At 43.0% G+C, this 19,540-nt stretch overlaps 1 protein-coding gene across 1 annotated transcript in view; it reads left to right on the top strand.

The window, feature by feature from the left end:
- nbas (NBAS subunit of NRZ tethering complex) overlaps positions 1-10,543 on the top strand; it is a 212,561-nt gene extending 202,018 nt beyond the window's left edge. The window contains exon 53 of the mRNA XM_087812214.1: positions 9,300-10,543. Coding sequence (XP_087668340.1) covers positions 9,300-9,575 — 276 coding nt within the window. The 3' untranslated portion in view covers positions 9,576-10,543. The remainder of the gene's footprint in view (positions 1-9,299) is intronic.
- The last annotated feature ends 8,997 nt before the right edge of the window (positions 10,544-19,540 follow it).

Here is a 19,540-nt window from a genome sequence, read left to right as displayed (position 1 = left end):
CAATGGTTACGCCTGTTGTACCACACGTTCCAAAAGGTAAACACTCCAAAAGAAGGCACTGGACTCGAGACAAGACATTTAATTTAATATCTATATGGGGCGAGGCCCAATACCAACAACTGTTTTGAATCTATGAGGCACAACCATATGGTGTGGGAGCGGATTAACGGAGAGCTTGTGCGGCGGTGCCCCAACGTAAAAGAATTTGCAGACTGGACCAAAATTAAAGACCAAATGGAGCTAATAAACAATTTCCCGAAGGAAAATTTGGGAAGTTCTATCCGTCCGTCCGTCCGTCCGTCCGTCCGTCCATCCGTCCAACCAACCAACCTATCTAGTTATTAGCTTGTAGGCTACTGTCATTTCAATGGACTTACCACATGCATGATATCCAGGCCACATCATTTGACCATGGTCTCTCTTTCATTTTTTGCCTTTTTGCGGATCTGTGTCCATGTGAGATGTAAAGCTGTCAAGACCACGTCAAAATGTCCACCGCAGCCTCCATTATTCTGAACCCATAGCCTAGAGTTACAGATCTAAAATGGCGTGCAATTACTGAAAGAGAAAGGTAGCATATACGCTGCAAGATGGAAAACCGCCAAATGACAATAATAGACACCGGGATGCAGATTCGCACTGGACTAGTATTATCACCTGACACCCGTGTTTGGGGAATTACAGTAGGTAATTTGCAGCGGAATTATTACATTACAAATCACAGACATGGCGCATTCGCACGGTATTAAATCTTCGACAGTCTCCGCAATTATTACAAATCGCCTTCGGTCCACAGGTAATATTATCCTGTGCGAATCTTAAGATGCTGAAGTGACGATAACATATTTTCAAGGATTGATAGCAAGAGCAACATCTTGGTTTATAATCCATTTAGTATTTGATACTTCAACAGTTTACAGATACTTCAATCTACTTTTTACTTTCTTCTGATCATTCATCCCTCCGTCATCCATTCATCTTCAGATCTTCAGTCTCAATCCCATCCAATAAGACTGAAATATATGACAGTCTCGGTCGGTTGGGTTCAGTAGCAGCCGCCGAGATGTGATGGAACCATCCATGCCGGGCCACAGAAGTTCGCGAGCTCTGATATCAACATTCTCTTCTGCCGCTCTGTCACGTCTATTTGCAGCCCGGCTGTCAGTCCCACAGACTCGCGGACTCAAATCGGCTGTCTCTGCCGACTCCGTCGAGCCGTAATAGCCTGGAAGGTGTGCGGTTGTGTGTGCGGTTGTGTGTGTGGTTGTGTGTGCACGCTCGCGGGCACGCATTGGTGTCGTTTCCTTAATAGATCGGGAAAGGTGTTCTATATTTATATGGAGCGGGAGGTTTTTTTTTGCCGCTACCCTTATGGAGATGTGCCTTTTGGGTTCCGCCGAGTACGACGACGACATCATGTCTGGTTTGTATTCTGCTCTTGTTTCTCTCTGAAATTCAGCGAGATGTGAAAGTTTATGCATGAGGGGATCTCATCTGCAGGTGCGAAGCGGCGGCAACACCTGAAATGTCCCGAAACCTGATAGCTGCCACCGGGGCTCATTTTTAACACTCGCTCCTTATCGTTCTGACTGACGGAGCTCTGGCCCGGTCTCACTCGTGGATCGAGGGATCATTACTGCTGCCTGAGACAACATGACTCGTGTGATTAGCAGCACGTCATTGACTCACACTGAAGCTGAAGCTATTACTACCCTTGGTTCAATCATAGTGTTCACCTACGAATTATGACTTGGTAGGAAAGCTATGTGTATTGGTTCAGATATAATGGTAGATACCAGACCAAACTGATCTTTTTTTTCCCTTTTATCTTCTCTCATTAATTAATGTTGTCTTGAACTAAGAAAGGTAAAGAAACTAAACGTGTATCTCAAAGTAGAGTCGTATTTTGGGTAATTCTTGAACTAGCTTCGCCACTTTTCACATCCACAGCGCCTTTTCAGTAAAACAATTTAGCAAAGTAATACAGACAGAACATGTCAACAACAAAATACGTTTCAATGAATGTCAAAGCTTCTTAGTACCTTGTCAAAAATGTTGTTTTTTTTATTACATTTTTTGGGGACATTTCTTTAGTTCAAAAGGACCTGTTGTGAACCAGTAAAAACGATTCCCAAAATACATTTGTATTAAGAATTTGTTTCTTAAATACATTGTAATACCAAAATCACATTTATCTAACTTTTATTTTTTGAGTACTGGTTGCCAAGATTTGTTGCCGAGTCATGTTGACAATCAAAAAAGCTGTATTGATTTAGACGTTTATTCTTTTCATTTGTCTTTCAACTATTTGTTATTTATTTAAGTTTTTATCTTGGTCAGCAATTATTTTTTTTTCCACAAGTACATTTCTTGACTCACATAAGTAATTCCTTTGATTGTATGCCATGTTTTATTAGTGTCTAGTTGTCTGATATCTTCTGTTTTTTACCTTTGATGTTTTTAACATATCATAAGAGTATTTATAATCTATAACCAGTCAACAACTGCTGAAGTCTATAGTAATTGTGTTGAAACTTATACGAAATTGTATTTAAATACAAAAAGAAAGAAAAACAAAGACCTCTGCCAAGCAGCTCATTCTCCCCCATAATATGCAATATCTGGAAGACACTAATTGAATAATCTACTTCTTTTGTCCGTACCTATTTTTTCACACATTTACTAATTAAGCAATTGAAGTTGGCGTTGAAGGACAATAACAAGGGACCTAATGTTGTTATAATTTTCATTCTGCAGCCATTATATCACCAGATAATCATCACGTGTCTCATATTCAAGGGAGGTTTCAGTCGAGCGAAATTAATCGACCTTTATTCTCAACGATGAATTTCCAGACGGTCACTATCGGTCCTAATGTGTCTGTTGTCTACATGTCGGCTGAAACAATAGCAAATGAGCAACATTATGAATAAAAATGACCCCATTAGTTCCGTCTAAGGATATGGAATTTAACTGCAAATAAATGTTTCTGCCAAGGAGATAAGACTAAAAGACCAAAGGGGACAATGGGAAATTTATCCCATGTCATGTTGTCCATCTTGTTTTTTAATAATGTTAATCTAGAATTTAATAATAATAGTATAGTAGGCCGTATAAAATGACTGGAAGGGCCGTTTTTAGCCCACTGGCCTGATTTTACCGGAGCAGGATTTCTAAGCATATATAATTTTTAATCATCATTCATTTATTTTCTACCACTTTATCCTTTATCGGGGTCACGGTGAGACTGGAGCCTATCCCAGATTCATTGGGGCAGAGGACACCCTGGACAGGATGCCAGTCTGTCGCAGGGCACACACACACACACATACTCATACCTGAACAATATACATTTTTTCTTTAAAAGTACAACTATATGGCTTGATCCAGTAAATTAAATGTTTCTACAAGAACATGTATTTAAGTCAACCTTGGAATGAAAAGTCCTGCAAAAACATCCTTTTTTTAAAAAAAGAAAAGAAAATGCAGCCTCTTCACAATGTTTTAAAGATCAGCTACCCTTCCTTTAATTCAAAATGAGTGGTGTTGTCTCGCCTCAAAGTTGGTGAGAGAGTTGCGGTTCTTCCACGAGCCTTCAGCAGCTGCATACACTTGTCACCGATGCCTTCAGCCGTCTGGTTTCCTTCACTCTCCATCTCCGAGGAACGTTCTCAGAACTCCACTTCCAGCTGTCTCCTCCGTGGCTCTCCTCTTCTGTCAGTTACCCCGCAGGAGCAGCCCCAGTCGTCTGCTTCCTCTCTCAAGCTCCCCGTCTCGGCTTGTCATGATTCATATGCAGGGTGTAGCCACGTGCACGAGGGGAATTCAATTATTAGTCATGCGTGGAACACTGTACGTCAGGAGCTCTTCCATGTCAAGTCCGACTCTTGCTCCCCTGCAGCACGAGTGTGACGGAGCACCAGCGTTTTTTCCCTTCAAATGAATCCAGATTTCAACTTGCGCCCACTGATCAGAAGGGAAGTCGCAGTCATGCGAGCGAAGGGGTTTTGCGGCTCATGGACACGAGGATTACATGCCAGCTTCTGGCAGATGATGTGGTCCTGATGACATCTCCGAGCCTCAAACTTCAGCGTTGTGTGTTAGAAAAGACAGAGGCCGTTGTTCTAAATATAGTCGGATAACACGCCAGCTGCTGGTTCCTCAGGCGGACGAGATGCTTATCTTGTTGTCCCATCAGAACCCGGGGTAGAGTGCTAACATAATTGCTTTTCACGGTGTATAGCATCCGACATAACTCCAGATCACAGGGATGTACTAACCACGCCCCCTCTGCTCTGATTGGTCAGGTGGAGTTCGTCACAACATGTCACCAATCTCGGAACTCCAAGGGTATCCTTGTATAAACAAAGCGGGGCGTGGTTAAATCTGGATCCAGGAGGAGGGAAGAACTTTATTACGTCATAATGGACTCCGCTATCGTTACCTCTTTTTTGCTGAGATTTCAGTCATGGGAGAAGTTTATAAAGTAATAACTCTCAAAACATGGTCATGATGAGGGACTTACTGCATCCCGGAGATACAGACTTCAACATTGGGTTTTCACATCAGTTGCCCTTTACATCAGGCTCTATTTCAATAGACATCAAATAATCAAATAGAGACCGAAGCAAATATTTTGTTTAAACTGGATTTGTTATACGCATTCTGCAACAGAAATGTTCCTATTTATATTTCCATTATTATTTGAGGTGTCATGCAATCTGTTAGACACATAAATGTACTTCATTCTGGTATATTCCTTTGCTTATCCGAAAAACACAAGATTTTTGACCCTTTGAGAGATTCTAATACAGGCAGTAAATAATAAACCTGTGGTTAATAAAATTTGAAAAAAACACATGACACAGTAATTTTGCATCACTTACCTAAAACAACAAACATAATGTAAGATATATTCTTACAAAATACACACATTAGCACTTTTTAACACATATTTTTGAGCCATTAAAAGTGTTAAGAACACACGCTTGACCTTCATCCATTTTCTCGAAGGAGTGAAGAAAAAATAAATCATTTTAAATAAGTGTAAAGTTCCACATTGTCTAACATTTTATTCATAACTAGATTATATAATTTTGGGGCAGGAGTGGAGTGAAGGGATGATGCTATTCTATGTTAATCTTTGTATCCTTTTTTTGTGTCATTTGATCTATGTTCTTTATATTAGCACTTGTATTTTGTTCTTTTTATTTTAACTTTGTTCTTGTTTTTATGAAACTTTCGTCCGCTGTGAACCTGAAACCTCCAGAGGGATTAATAAAGTCCATCTATCCATCTATTTAAATCCACATCAGCTCCTCCGGCAGCGTCTCCACTGTTACCCATAATTACTGAGCTTAACCTTTATTTTGTGGCTCTGTGTTGTTTGGATCTGGATCCGAGCACGAGGAGAGGAATGGGATGATCCTGTGTCGAGATTTCGCCGGCGATGATGAGAAATGTATCAAGTTTCTCCTCCAGAGGCGACAACACGAGCCGCACATTTATAATTGATCCGCCTCGCCTCCAGAAATACCCCGACACAGACTCGTTCTTCTGTGTGAGCCAGTTCTGCGAGCGCCGGCCAACTAATCGAGGCTGTAAACGGTCCAGAGAGTCGAGATGTGAGTCACTGATGACCCGCCGCCTCGCCCTGAAGCTCCAACAACATCTTCACTGCACTGGAGGATATTGAGTTCAAAGGTCAAGAGTCGTCATTATCATTATGAAGCATTTTAAATAATGACGATTTATACTCAACCTCCTATTTTGGTGTTTTTTTGTTGTTATTTAAAAGGCTGGACGTTTGAACAAAGTGTTCTCACGCTACTAACCAATTACATTGAATTGAATTTGTGAATTGAACTTTTGCTAATGTTTAGCTCTATTAGCATGTAGCTAGTTTATAATGCTAATCTTATTCTGTACAATTAGCTTCAGAAGCCTTGCAAGATTTATTTTCTTGCACGTTTATGTTAGTAATGAAGTCTTTTCATTTCGTTCTGATTATTTAATTTCTATTGTTTAACTTTCCAGCGAACATGTATATTTTCCCCTCGAGCAGTGTTTACATCCTAGTTGTCTTCTCATTTTAACTGCAGCACAAATTGCTTGTAACTTCTATAACTTTTGTTTAATGTGTCTCTTTTTAAACTGTTTTATTATACTGGACGGAATTATTATCCATTTAGATACTGGATGTTAATTTGATGCTAAGATAGCATTAGTTTACCTGTTGACTATTGCTATACATCAACCTAAGCTACATGTTTTTTATTCTGGTTTAAGCTTTTAGTCCTTTTTCCAATATTACCAACAATGTACAATAGAAATAATTAATTATGTTTGTCAGTTTTTGTTTCGGAGCGACAGTTACAGAATTACGTTTCTAATCTCAGAGTGACAGTAGCTAGTGCTGTTCCAGCTAGCTAAGCTAACACGTTTAAGATAAATTGACATAATTTTACCAAAAATATCAAATGAATCATAATTTATTTCTGTTGGAACTTGCCTGCTTTAGACCTCGGCCCCTGACATCAAGTCATATTTTAGGACATGTTTGGACAAGTATGGACCATAAATTCAATTTTTAGTAAAAAATGACAAAGTTTTAGAGTTATATTTTCACTATGACATTAAAAAATATTCTCAACACATTTTTGACTACTACCACTAAACTTGAGGTTCACAGACTTCACCTCAGGGATCTGATGTCTTCTTACAATGAGATGGTAGAAACTGCTAGATCTGATTACATCAGAAAACTGGTAGCAGCAAATAAGAAAAACCCCAAAGTTTTGTTTGACACGATTAATTCACTTGTGTCTCCTGCTCCTCAAATCAAGCCTGTCTTCTGTGAAGCTGACAGCAATTCATTGTTGAGATTTTTCATTGACAAAATTAAATTGATCAAAGAGAAAATCTCTCCCCCTTTGTTTGGAACCCCTACTGTCTCTGAGCCCCTCTCCTCCTCTTGGTCCTCCTTCACTGCTGTATCTTTAGGTGATAGTTCAGCACTAGTGAACAAGATGAAACCCTCCTCTTGCTCAGATGACGTCCTTCCTTGTAGGCTCTTTATCAAAGTATTTGATGTAATTGGCCCCTGGGTTACCAACATGGTGAACCTCTCCCTTTCCACTGGGGTTTTTCCTAATGCATTTAAACATGCCATTGTGGAGCCTCTGCTCAAAAAAACAGGTTCAGACCCGACTGACCTCAGTCATTTCATGCCTATTTCTAAGCTCCCTTTCTTGTCCAAGATCTTGGAGAAGGTGGTGTCTGAGCAGCTGTCTTTGTTCCTGGATCAGAGCGACATCCATGAGAAGTTTCAGTCTGGCTTCAGTAAACATCACTCTACGGAGACAGCTTTATTGAAAGTGTCCAGTGACATCATGATGTCGGCTGACTCAGGTAAATCCACTGTTCTGGTTCTCTTGGATCTGTCCTCAGCCTTTGACACAGTTGATCACCAGATCCTGCTAAGTAGACTGAGGGATGAAGTGGGACTGTCTGGGTCTGTGTTAGAATGGTTCTCATCTTACCTTTCTGGGCGCAGTTTTAGTGTATCTGCCAATCAAATGAGGTCTGAATCGGCAGATCTGTTGTGTGGAGTCCCTCAAGGTTCTGTTCTGGGTCCTTTATTGTTTTTGCTGTACTTGATTCCCCTCGGTAAAATCATTCAGAGATTTCCTGATGTTTCTTATCACATTTTTGCTGATGACATCCAGCTCTACTGCTCTTTTTATCCAACTGAGCCCCAGAGGCTGAACAGCTTAGTCAATTGTTTGCTAGAAATCAAACAATGGCTGAGTGAAAACACTTTGCAGCTAAATGTGGACCAAACTGAAACACTGGTGATTGCTCCTGATGATAAGATTCCAGGGTTGAGTCAGTACTTGGGTGACTTAGGTCAGTCTGTCAAACTGAGCCTGAGAAACCTGGGTGTTGTATTTGATAAAGACATGTCTCTTGTTCGACATTGCAGAAAACTGACCAGAAACTGTTTCCTTTAACTGAGAAAAATCTCTAAACTTAGGAAAATGTTGTCGGAACATGATCTGGAGCTTGTAATCCATGCGTTTGTTTCTTCTCGTCTGGACTATTGTAACAGTTTGTTTTCATGTCTTAACAAGAAGTATCTGTCTCGCCTGCAGTTGATTCAGAACTCTGCAGCGAGAATTCTGACCCGCTCTAGTAGAAGAACTCACATTTCTCCGATCCTTAAAACTCTTCACTGGCTTCCAGTTTCTTTCAGGATCAACTATAAAATTCTGGTTCTTACTTTAGGAGCTATTCATGGTCAGGCTCCTCCTTACATCACTGATCTGATCCAGCCTTACACCCCAGCTCGGGCTCTGAGGTCTGTGGATCAGAATCTACTGATGGTTCCTCGCACACGGTTCAGGACCAGAGGAGAGAAATCTTTTCAGGCTGTTGCTCCTAAGCTTTGGAACGATCTTCCTCTCTCTTTGCGCTTGATGGATCTACTGACTCCTTTAAGAAACATCTTAAGACGTTTTTATTTGTTCAGGCTTTTCCTTGATTTTCTGGAACTCTGTTGTATTATCAGTTTTATCTTGATCTTTAAAATATATACTTTATTGAATATTGTTTTCATTGTTTAAGCGCTTGTGACCCTGGTCTGGAAAAGCACTATATAAATAAAAATTACTTACTTACTTACTTACTTACTAGTGTCGTACATGAAACCATGATCTAGACACTAAGGTTTACTTCGATTTGTAATCAACTTGATTTACATTTTGTTTTCTAAATTACGTGCTTAAATGTCATGTTCAGATGTATTTAATATCACTCAAATAACTTGTTTAAATCAAATGAATATTTTCAACATGGCAAAATATGTATGGAATAAATGCGATATTCAATTGAATAGCCAATTAAATGGGCCATTGATTCATTCAAAAAAGCTAATGTATTTAATTTATATCGTAAAATGTTTACGTTCATTTTATTTAATTATTTCAATGATCAACATTTCATGACTATCAAATCTGTCAAAATGAGTGGGCGGGGCTAATGAACCAAGCTAATCGTTTGCTTTGGTCTGATCACTTTTTAATGGATAGTGGCTGAATTTATTTAATTTCCGAAGTATTAACACTGTAAAAGTTTTATTTCTGGTGCATGACTCAAATATTGACTCGACCAAATATTTGTTTCCCGACCTTCACTGCTGGTTCGACCGAAGAGAAGTCGAACTCGTCTGCAGCGAGAGTCAAAGAGCTTCGTCTGGTCTCCCCATGTTTACACTTTCCCGGTGTTTTTTTTCCCTCCAGGAAACGGCCTCCTGCTGCGACGCCGAGCTCCTGTCGGTGCTGCTGGACGCAGACCTCCTGGTGGGCTGCGTCTCCTCCGCCCTCTACCCTTTGCTCAGCGCCCACATGCTGTCCGCCCACCAGGAGGCGGGCTGGGACGTGGAGAGGGCCGCGGCCCGGCTGCTGTCGGCGGGCCACGGGCCCGAGGCCGGATCCCTGCTGCTGGCTCACCGAGGAACCCATCACGCCCAGTTCACCTTCAACTCCGCGCTGGCCGTGCTGAAGAAATGGCTGTGAGGAGGAACTTTGAGATGATTCTAGAAGCAGATGAAGGATGTAAGGAAAATCTAAACTTTATTGTCATTTACAACCGTGATCATGTGGACTAGGTTTACTTCCCTCTGTCTCCAAATACGTTTTTTAAAATACATAAAAATAAATAAATATAAAAAGTAGGAAAAAATGGAAATGAAAAAACACACTTGCCTAACTTTACACGAGTAAAAGTCGCTACTTGTAATAAATCATTTTTTTGTTTATATAGTTTCGTTGGATAATATCCAGACAAATAAATCAAGCTTAAATCTGATTGGCCGGCACCGTCAGCCAATGAGCAACATCCGTATGATCCCAGTGAAGTCAAAATAGTTGAATTTAAACCAACAAAATGTTTGTCTTTTTTATCGTGAAAACCTGAAGTTTTCATTACTACATACAACCTACTTTTTTTGTCCTTCATCCGAGGACATCATGTCCAGAAAATCCAACTAGAAAATCCTTCTGAAAGAGTTGAATTTACTCCTCAACAAACCTCTGTTTCATCTGTAATTTAGTTTATAATTATGGAGGCGACTCTAACCCACCAAAGATCTACGCGTGTGACGGAACATTCCGATCTGGCATGTGTTCGCCGGGCTATTGTTCCGGGAGGTAATTTTTCCGGAGGAGGCGGTCGGTGGATATTAGCCCATTGTTCCATGACAGGTTTGCTTCTTTGTCGTGGCGGCGTTAAACAGGCTGCCGCTTCGCCTTTTGTTTTCCCCCTAATAATGTCTAATTAATTCCTTCCAAAACAAATTAGCCCCACTGTTGCCCTGCACTCCCTCTGCGTGTGTTTGTGTGTGTGAGTGTGTGTGTGTGTGTGTGTGTGTGTGTGCGCACGCGGGGAAACACACACATCCTATGCAAAGCTAACAAGGAGACGATGTGCACATGTCGGTGTCTGGCTTCACATGTTGGTCCCTGAATAAAGATCATACATTTGATTGTGTTTGTGTGTTTTTTCTGCACATATTTTACATTGAAGAACGGCTGTTGTGACTTTATCAACATATTTAATCATCTGCTTATCTGTTGCCATGTTGCCGTGGTAACGGTGTCATGTCTAGTGTTTATACCTCTTCTTTACAGTCTCAGATAAATGACACGTCCATTTAATTACCAACATATTATCCATTCATTTAATTGGTGAACTATGTTTTTTTTTGTGTGGTGCCTTTTTGTGCCGATTTTTGTCTTTGAGTGTGTTTTTTGTCGTCATTGAGTGTATTTGTGTTGCCGTTAGAAGTGAATGTGCTTCTGTTTGCAGGGGGTCTAATTATATAGCGTGTGTGTTTCTATTTCGTAGTTGTGTTTGTGTACTTCTGTTGGTGTGCATCTCTGTGTGTGTGTGTGTATTTGTTTCTTTCTTGGGGTGGTATGTGTGTGTTCTTACTTGTATAGAGCTTTTCTATGCTTTTACTAAGTCACACAATCATACACTGATGGGAGTAGGCTGCGATGCAGCGCACCAGCTCAAACATCAGGTTAAGTGTCTGGCTCAAGGACACAACGGAACAATCTTATCCTGAGCTGGGATTAAACCCCAGACTAATCAGGCACCATCCCAACCCCGAAGAATACGTAACCTCAAAAAACAACTACTGGAACCCAACACTAAAACAGAAACGGCACCACCCAAACCAATAAGTACATGCCACCCCAACACGGAAACGCACACACCAACCCGACACGGACACACACAAATACTAACCCAATAAGGAAACACACACACCAATTCGACACAGACACACACAAACACCACCCCAGCAAGGAAACACACATTACCCCAACAAGTAAACAAACAAAACCACCCCAACAAGGAAACACACAAATACCACCCCAACAAGGAAACACACAAATACCACCCCAACAGGGAAACACACAAACACCACCCCGACAAGGAAACACACAAATACCACCCCGACAAGGAAACACACATTACCCCAACAAGTAAACAAACAAATACCACCCAACAAGGAAACACACAAATACCACCCCAACAAGGAAACACACAAATACCACCCCAACAGGGAAACACACAAACACCACCCCGACAAGGAAACACACAAACACCACCCCGACAAGGAAACACACAAACACCAACCCGACAAAAAAACACACAAACACCACCCCAACAAGGAAACACACATTACCCCAACAAGTAAACACACAAATACCACCCCAACAAGGAAACACAAATACCATCCCAACAGGGAAACACACAAACACCACCCCGACAAGAAAACACACAAACACCACCCCGACAAGAAAACACACAAACACCGACCCGACAAGAAAACACACAAACACCACCCCGACAAGGAAACACACAAACACCACCCCGACAAGGAAACACACAAACACCACCCCGACAATGAAACACACAAACACCACCCCGACAAGAAAACACACAAACACCACCCCGACAAGGAAACACACAAACACCAACCCGACAAAAAAACACACAAACACCACCCCGACAAAAAAACACACAAACACCACCCCGACAAGGAAACACACACACACACCACCCCGACAAGGAAACACACAAACACCACCCCGACAAGAAAAAACACAAACACCACCCCAACAAGGAAACACACAAACACCACCCCGACAATGAAACACACAAACACCACCCCGACAAGGAAACACACATTACCCCAACAAGTAAACAAACAAATACCACCCAACAAGGAAACACACAAATACCACCCCAACAAGGAAACACAGAAATACCACCCCAACAAGGAAACACACAAATACCACCCCAACAAGGAAACACACAAATACCACCCCAACAGGGAAACACACAAACACCACCCCGACAAGGAAACACACAAATACCACCCCGACAAGGAAACACACATTACCCCAACAAGTAAACAAACAAATACCACCCAACAAGGAAACACACTAATACCACCCCAACAAGGAAACACACAAATACCACCCCAACAGGGAAACACACAAACACCACCCCAACAAGGAAACACACATTACCCCAACAAGTAAACACACAAATACCACCCCAACAAGGAAACACACAAATACCACCCCAACAAGGAAACACACAAATACCACCCCAACAAGGAAACACACAAATACCACCCAACAAGGAAACACACAAATACCACCCCAACAAGGAAACACACAAATACCACCCCAACAGGGAAACACACAAACACCACCCCGACAAGGAAACACACAAATACCACCCCGACAAGGAAACACACATTACCCCAACAAGTAAACAAACAAATACCACCCAACAAGGAAACACACTAATACCACCCCAACAAGGAAACACACAAATACCACCCCAACAGGGAAACACACAAACACCACCCCGACAAGGAAACACACAAATACCACCCCGACAAGGAAACACACAAACACCACCCCAACAAGGAAACACACATTACCCCAACAAGTAAACACACAAATACCACCCCAACAAGGAAACACACAAATACCACCCCAACAAGGAAACACACAAATACCACCCCAACAAGGAAACAAGCAAATACCACCCCAACAAGGAAACACACAAATACCACCCAACAAGGAAACACACAAATACCACCCCAACAAGGAAACACACAAATACCACCCCAACAAGGAAACACACAAATACCACCCCAACAGGGAAACACACAAACACCACCCCGACAAGGAAACACACAAATACCACCCCGACAAGGAAACACACATTACCCCAACAAGTAAACAAACAAATACCACCCAACAAGGAAACACACTAATACCACCCCAACAAGGAAACACACAAATACCACCCCAACAGGGAAACACACAAACACCACCCCGACAAGGAAACACACAAATACCACCCCGACAAGGAAACACACAAACACCACCCCAACAAGGAAACACACATTACCCCAACAAGTAAACACACAAATACCACCCCAACAAGGAAACACACAAATACCACCCCAACAAGGAAACACAATTACCATCCCAACAGGGAAACACACAAACACCACCCGACAAGAAAACACACAAACACCACCCCGACAAGGAAACACACAAATACCACCCCAACAAGGAAACACACAAACACCACCCCGACAAGGAAACACACAAACACCACCCGACAAGGAAACACACAAACACCACCCCGACAAGAAAACACACAAACACCACCCCGACAAGGAAACACACAAACACCACCCCGACAAGGAAACACACAAATACCACCCTGACAAGGAAACACACAAACACCACCCCGACAAGAAAAAGCACAAACACCACCCCGACAAGGAAACACACACACACACCACCCCGACAAGGAAACACACAAACACCACCCCAACAAGGAAACACACATTACCCCAACAAGTAAACACACAAATACCACCCCAACAAGGAAATACAAATACCATCCCAACAGGGAAACACACAAACACCACCCGACAATGAAACGCCACCCCGACAAGAAAACACACAAACACCACCCCGACAAGGAAAAACACAAACACCACCCCGACAAGAAAACACACAAACACCACCCCGACAAGAAAACACACAAACACCACCCCGACAAGGAAACACACAAACACCACCCCGACAAGGAAACACACAAACACCACCCCGACAATGAAACACACAAACACCACCCCGACAAGGAAACACACAAACACCACCCCGACAAGGAAACACACAAACACCACCCCGACAAGAAAACACACAAACACCACCCCGACAAGGAAAAACACAAACACCACCCCGACAAGAAAACACACAAACACCACCCCGACAAGAAAACACACAAACACCACCCCGACAAGGAAACACACAAACACCACCCCGACAAGGAAACACACAAACACCACCCCGACAATGAAACACACAAACACCACCCCGACAAGGAAACACACAAACACCACCCCGACAAGGAAACACACAAACACCACCCCGACAAGGAAACACACAAACACCACCCCAACAAGGAAACACACATTACCCCAACAAGTAAACACACAAATACCACCCCAACAAGGAAACACACAAATACCACCCCAACAAGGAAATACAAATACCATCCCAACAGGGAAACACACAAACACCACCCGACAATGAAACGCCACCCCGACAAGAAAACACACAAACACCACCCCGACAAGGAAAAACACAAACACCACCCCGACAAGAAAACACACAAACACCACCCCGACAAGAAAACACACAAACACCACCCCCACAAGGAAACACACAAACACCACCCCGACAAGGAAACACACAAACACCACCCCGACAATGAAACACACAAACACCACCCCGACAAGGAAACACACAAACACCACCCCGACAAGGAAACACACAAACACCACCCCGACAAGGAAACACACAAACACCAACCCGACAAAAAAACACACAAACACCACCCCGACAAGGAAAAACACACACACACCACCCCGACAAGGAAACACACAAACACCACCACGACAAGGAAACACACAAACACCACCCCGACAAGGAAACACACAAACACCACCCCGACAAGGAAACACACAAACACCACCCCGACAAGAAAAAACACAAACACCACCCCGACAAGGAAACACACAAACACCACCCCGACAATGAAACACACAAACACCACCCCGACAAGAAAACACACAAACACCACCCCGACAAGGAAACACACAAACACCACCCGGACAAGGAAACACCACCCTGACAAGGAAACACACAAACACCACCCCGACAAGGAAACACACAAACACCACCCCGACAAGGAAACACCACCCTGACAAGGAAACACACAAACACCACCCCGACAAGGAAACACCAACCCGACAAAAAAACACACAAACACCACCCCGACAAAAAAACACACAAACACCACCCCGACAAGGAAACACACAAACACCACCCTGACAAGGAAACACACAAACACCACCCCGACAAGGAAACACCACCCTGACAAGGAAACACACAAACACCACCCCGACAAGGAAACACACAAACACCACCCAGACAAGGAAACACACAAACACCACCCTGACAAGGAAACGCACAAACACCACCCCGACAAGGAAACACACAAACACCATCCCGACAAGGAAACACACAAACACCACCCCGACAAGGAAACACACAAACACCACCCCGTCAAGGAAACACACAAACACCACCCCGACAAGGAAACACACAAACACCACCCCGACAATGAAACACACAAAAACCCCCACGACAAGAAAACACACAAACACCACCCCGACAAGGAAACACACAAACACCAACCCGACAAAAAAACACACAAACACCACCCGACAAAAAAACACACAAACACGTCCCCGACAAGGAAACACACACACACACCACCCCGACAAGGAAACACACAAACACCACCCCGACAAGGAAACACACAAACACCACCCCGACAAGAAAAAACACAAACACCACCCCAACAAGGAAACACACAAATACCACCCCGACAAGGAAACACACATTACCCCAACAAGTAAACAAACAAATACCACCCAACAAGGAAACACACTAATACCACCCCAACAAGGAAACACACAAATACCACCCCAACAGGGAAACACACAAACACCACCCTGACAAGGAAACACACAAACACCACCCCAACAAGGAAACACACAAACACCACCCCGACAAGGAAACACACAAACACCAACCCGACAAAAAAAACACACAAACACCAACCCGACAAAAAAACACACAAACACCACCCCGACAAGGAAACACACAAACACCAACCCGACAAAAAAACACACAAACACCACCCCGACAAGGAAAAACACAAACACCACCCCGACAAGAAAACACACAAACACCACCCCGACAAGAAAACACACAAACACCACCCCGACAAGGAAACACACAAACACCACCCCAACAAGAAAACACACAAACACCACCCCGACAATGAAACACACAAACACCACCCCGACAAGGAAACACACAAACACCACCCCGACAAGGAAACACACAAACACCACCCCGACAAGGAAACACACACACACACCACCCCGACAAGGAAACACACAAACACCACCCCGACAAGGAAACACACAAACACCACCCCGACAAGGAAACACACAAACACCACCCCGACAAGGAAACACACAAACACCACCCCGACAAGAAAACACACAAAAACCACCCCGACAAGGAAACACACAAACACCACCCCGACAATGAAACACACAAACACCACCCCGACAAGAAAACACACAAACACCACCCCGACAAGGAAACACACAAACACCACCCCGACAAGGAAACACACAAACACCATCCCGACAAGGAAACACCACCCCGACAAGGAAACACACAAACACCACCCCGACAAGGAAACACACAAACACCACCCTGACAAGGAAACACACAAACACCACCCTGACAAGGAAACACACAAACACCACCCCGACAAGGAAACACACAAACACCACCCTGACAAGGAAACACACAAACACCACCCGACAAGGAAACACACAAACACCACCCCGACAAGGAAACACACAAACACCACCCTGACAAGGAAACACACAAACACCACCCGACAAGAAAACACACACAAACCACCCTGACAAGGAAACACACAAACACCACCCCGACAAGGAAACACACAAACACCACCCCGACAAGAAAACACACAAACACCACCCCGACAAGGAAACACCACCCTGACAAGGAAACACACAAACACCACCCCGACAAGGAAACACACAAACACCACCCCGACAAGGAAACACACAAACACCACCCCGACAAGAAAAAGCACAAACACCACCCCGACAAGGAAACACACAAACACCACCACGACAATGAAACACACAAACACCACCCCGACAAGGAAACACACAAACACCACCCGACAAGGAAACACACAAACACCACCCCGACAAGGAAACACACAAACACCACCCCGACAATGAAACACACAAACACCACCCCGACAAGAAAAAGCACAAACACCACCGCGACAATGAAACACACAAACACCACCCCGACAAGAAAACACACAACCACCACCCCGACAATGAAACACACAAACACCACCCCGAGAAGGAAACACACAAACACCACCCGACAAGGAAACACACAAACACCACCCCAACAAGGAAACACACAAACACCACCCGACAAGGAAACACACAAACACCACCCCGACAAGGAAGCACACAAACACCACCCCGACAAGGAAACACACAAAAACCACCCCGACAAGGAAACACACAAACACCACCCCGACAAGGAAACACACAAACACCACCACGACAAGGAAACACACAAACACCACCCCGACAAGGAAACACACAAACACCACCCCGACAAGGAAACACACAAACACCACCCCGACAAGGAAACACACAAACACCACCCCGAGAAGGAAACACACAAACACCACCCCGACAAGGAAACACACAAACACCACCCCGAGAAGAAAACACACAAACACCACCCCGAGAAGGAAACACACAAACACCACCCCGAGAAGGAAACACACAAACACCACCCCGACAAAAAAACACACAAACACCACCCCGACAAGGAAACACACAAACACCACCCCGACAAGAAAAAACACAAACACCACCCCGACAAGGAAACACACAAACACCACCCCGACAAGGAAACACACAAACACCACCCCGACAAGGAAACACACAAACACCACCCCGACACAGAAAAACACAAAACAGGAGAAAAACAACACATTCTAAACTAAGACAGGAACAAGTGCATACACAGACTTCCTCCAAACAAAGACACAAAAACAAACACACACATTACACTCAAGGACAGAGAAATACACACATGAAGCCACCACAGAAAAACATGACAAAAGTGTTTGAGAGAAAAACATGAAGAAGATTTGATGATTATTTTTCACTTAAATGTTTATTTTAAATATAAAACCAACACAAAAGGACAAATCATTGTCATGGTAAGAGAAAGACAAACACTAGTGTCATACAAGTCATTCAAATGTTCCAGATCATGTTTTTAAAAACACTAGACACTTCATATCATTCACTTGTCTTGAGCATCTTCTCTGCGGAGGACGATCGATGGCGTGTTGCTGCAGCAGGTATTGATCAGACGATCACCTCGGCAGGATCCTCCGACATCACACGAGTACTTACCTAGAAGACACGGGTTGGTCATCTCTCCTCGACACACAAACCCTCCCCGGGGACTCACTGTTGTGTCGCACTGAGGCCGGTCCAGGAAGCTCCAGCAGGTCTGCTGAGAGGCGAGAGGCTCCGTAGACGAACACAAGCATCTTCATTTCAATGGAACTGAGAGAAGATACTCTCCTGGTAACTGGATCCGTGGTCTCGGGCTCCATGGCTACACAGCTGTGACCTTTATTAAGGTAATGAAGAGAATTTGTGGTGTTTGTGTAGTCGGATGATTCTTTACTTAAAATCAAAATTAATAAACATATCAGTGGTTTTGGAAGCCAAAATATGCTGGACTTCAACGATGAATAATGACTAGTAATTTAGTGAAATACAGGTAAAAGTCATTATGACAATAATGACATTGATTTAACACTATAACATGTTTACATTCCTTAGAATCTCTTGTCGTTTTTGCATATGTTTCAAATAAGGTTGATACACGGATACAAAATAAAACAGCATCAGGCTAGTTATACAGACTGTGAAGCTACATTTCTATGTTTCTATTTATACTGTTAGTTTTGAGTTGTGTTGCAGATTTATGTTTATTTATTTATTTTTAAATAAATAATTGAATATAACCAAAATGTTTATAAAATATAAAATAGTTCGTTTTCTACAGTCCAAAAATAAAAAAATACATTTTATAAATGCAGTGTTTTAAACAAAATACTTGCCTATTAAATAGTGATACCAGAAAATTCTGAATTTAAAAGGCTACAAAAGTTTAAAATGTATTATTTTAAATTATTA

The sequence above is a fragment of the Callionymus lyra genome, chromosome 17 (genome assembly GCF_982586985.1).
Source record: "Callionymus lyra chromosome 17, fCalLyr1.hap1.1, whole genome shotgun sequence".
Classification (NCBI taxonomy): domain Eukaryota; kingdom Metazoa; phylum Chordata; class Actinopteri; order Syngnathiformes; family Callionymidae; genus Callionymus; species Callionymus lyra.
This window is presented reverse-complemented; position numbering and strand designations above follow the sequence as displayed.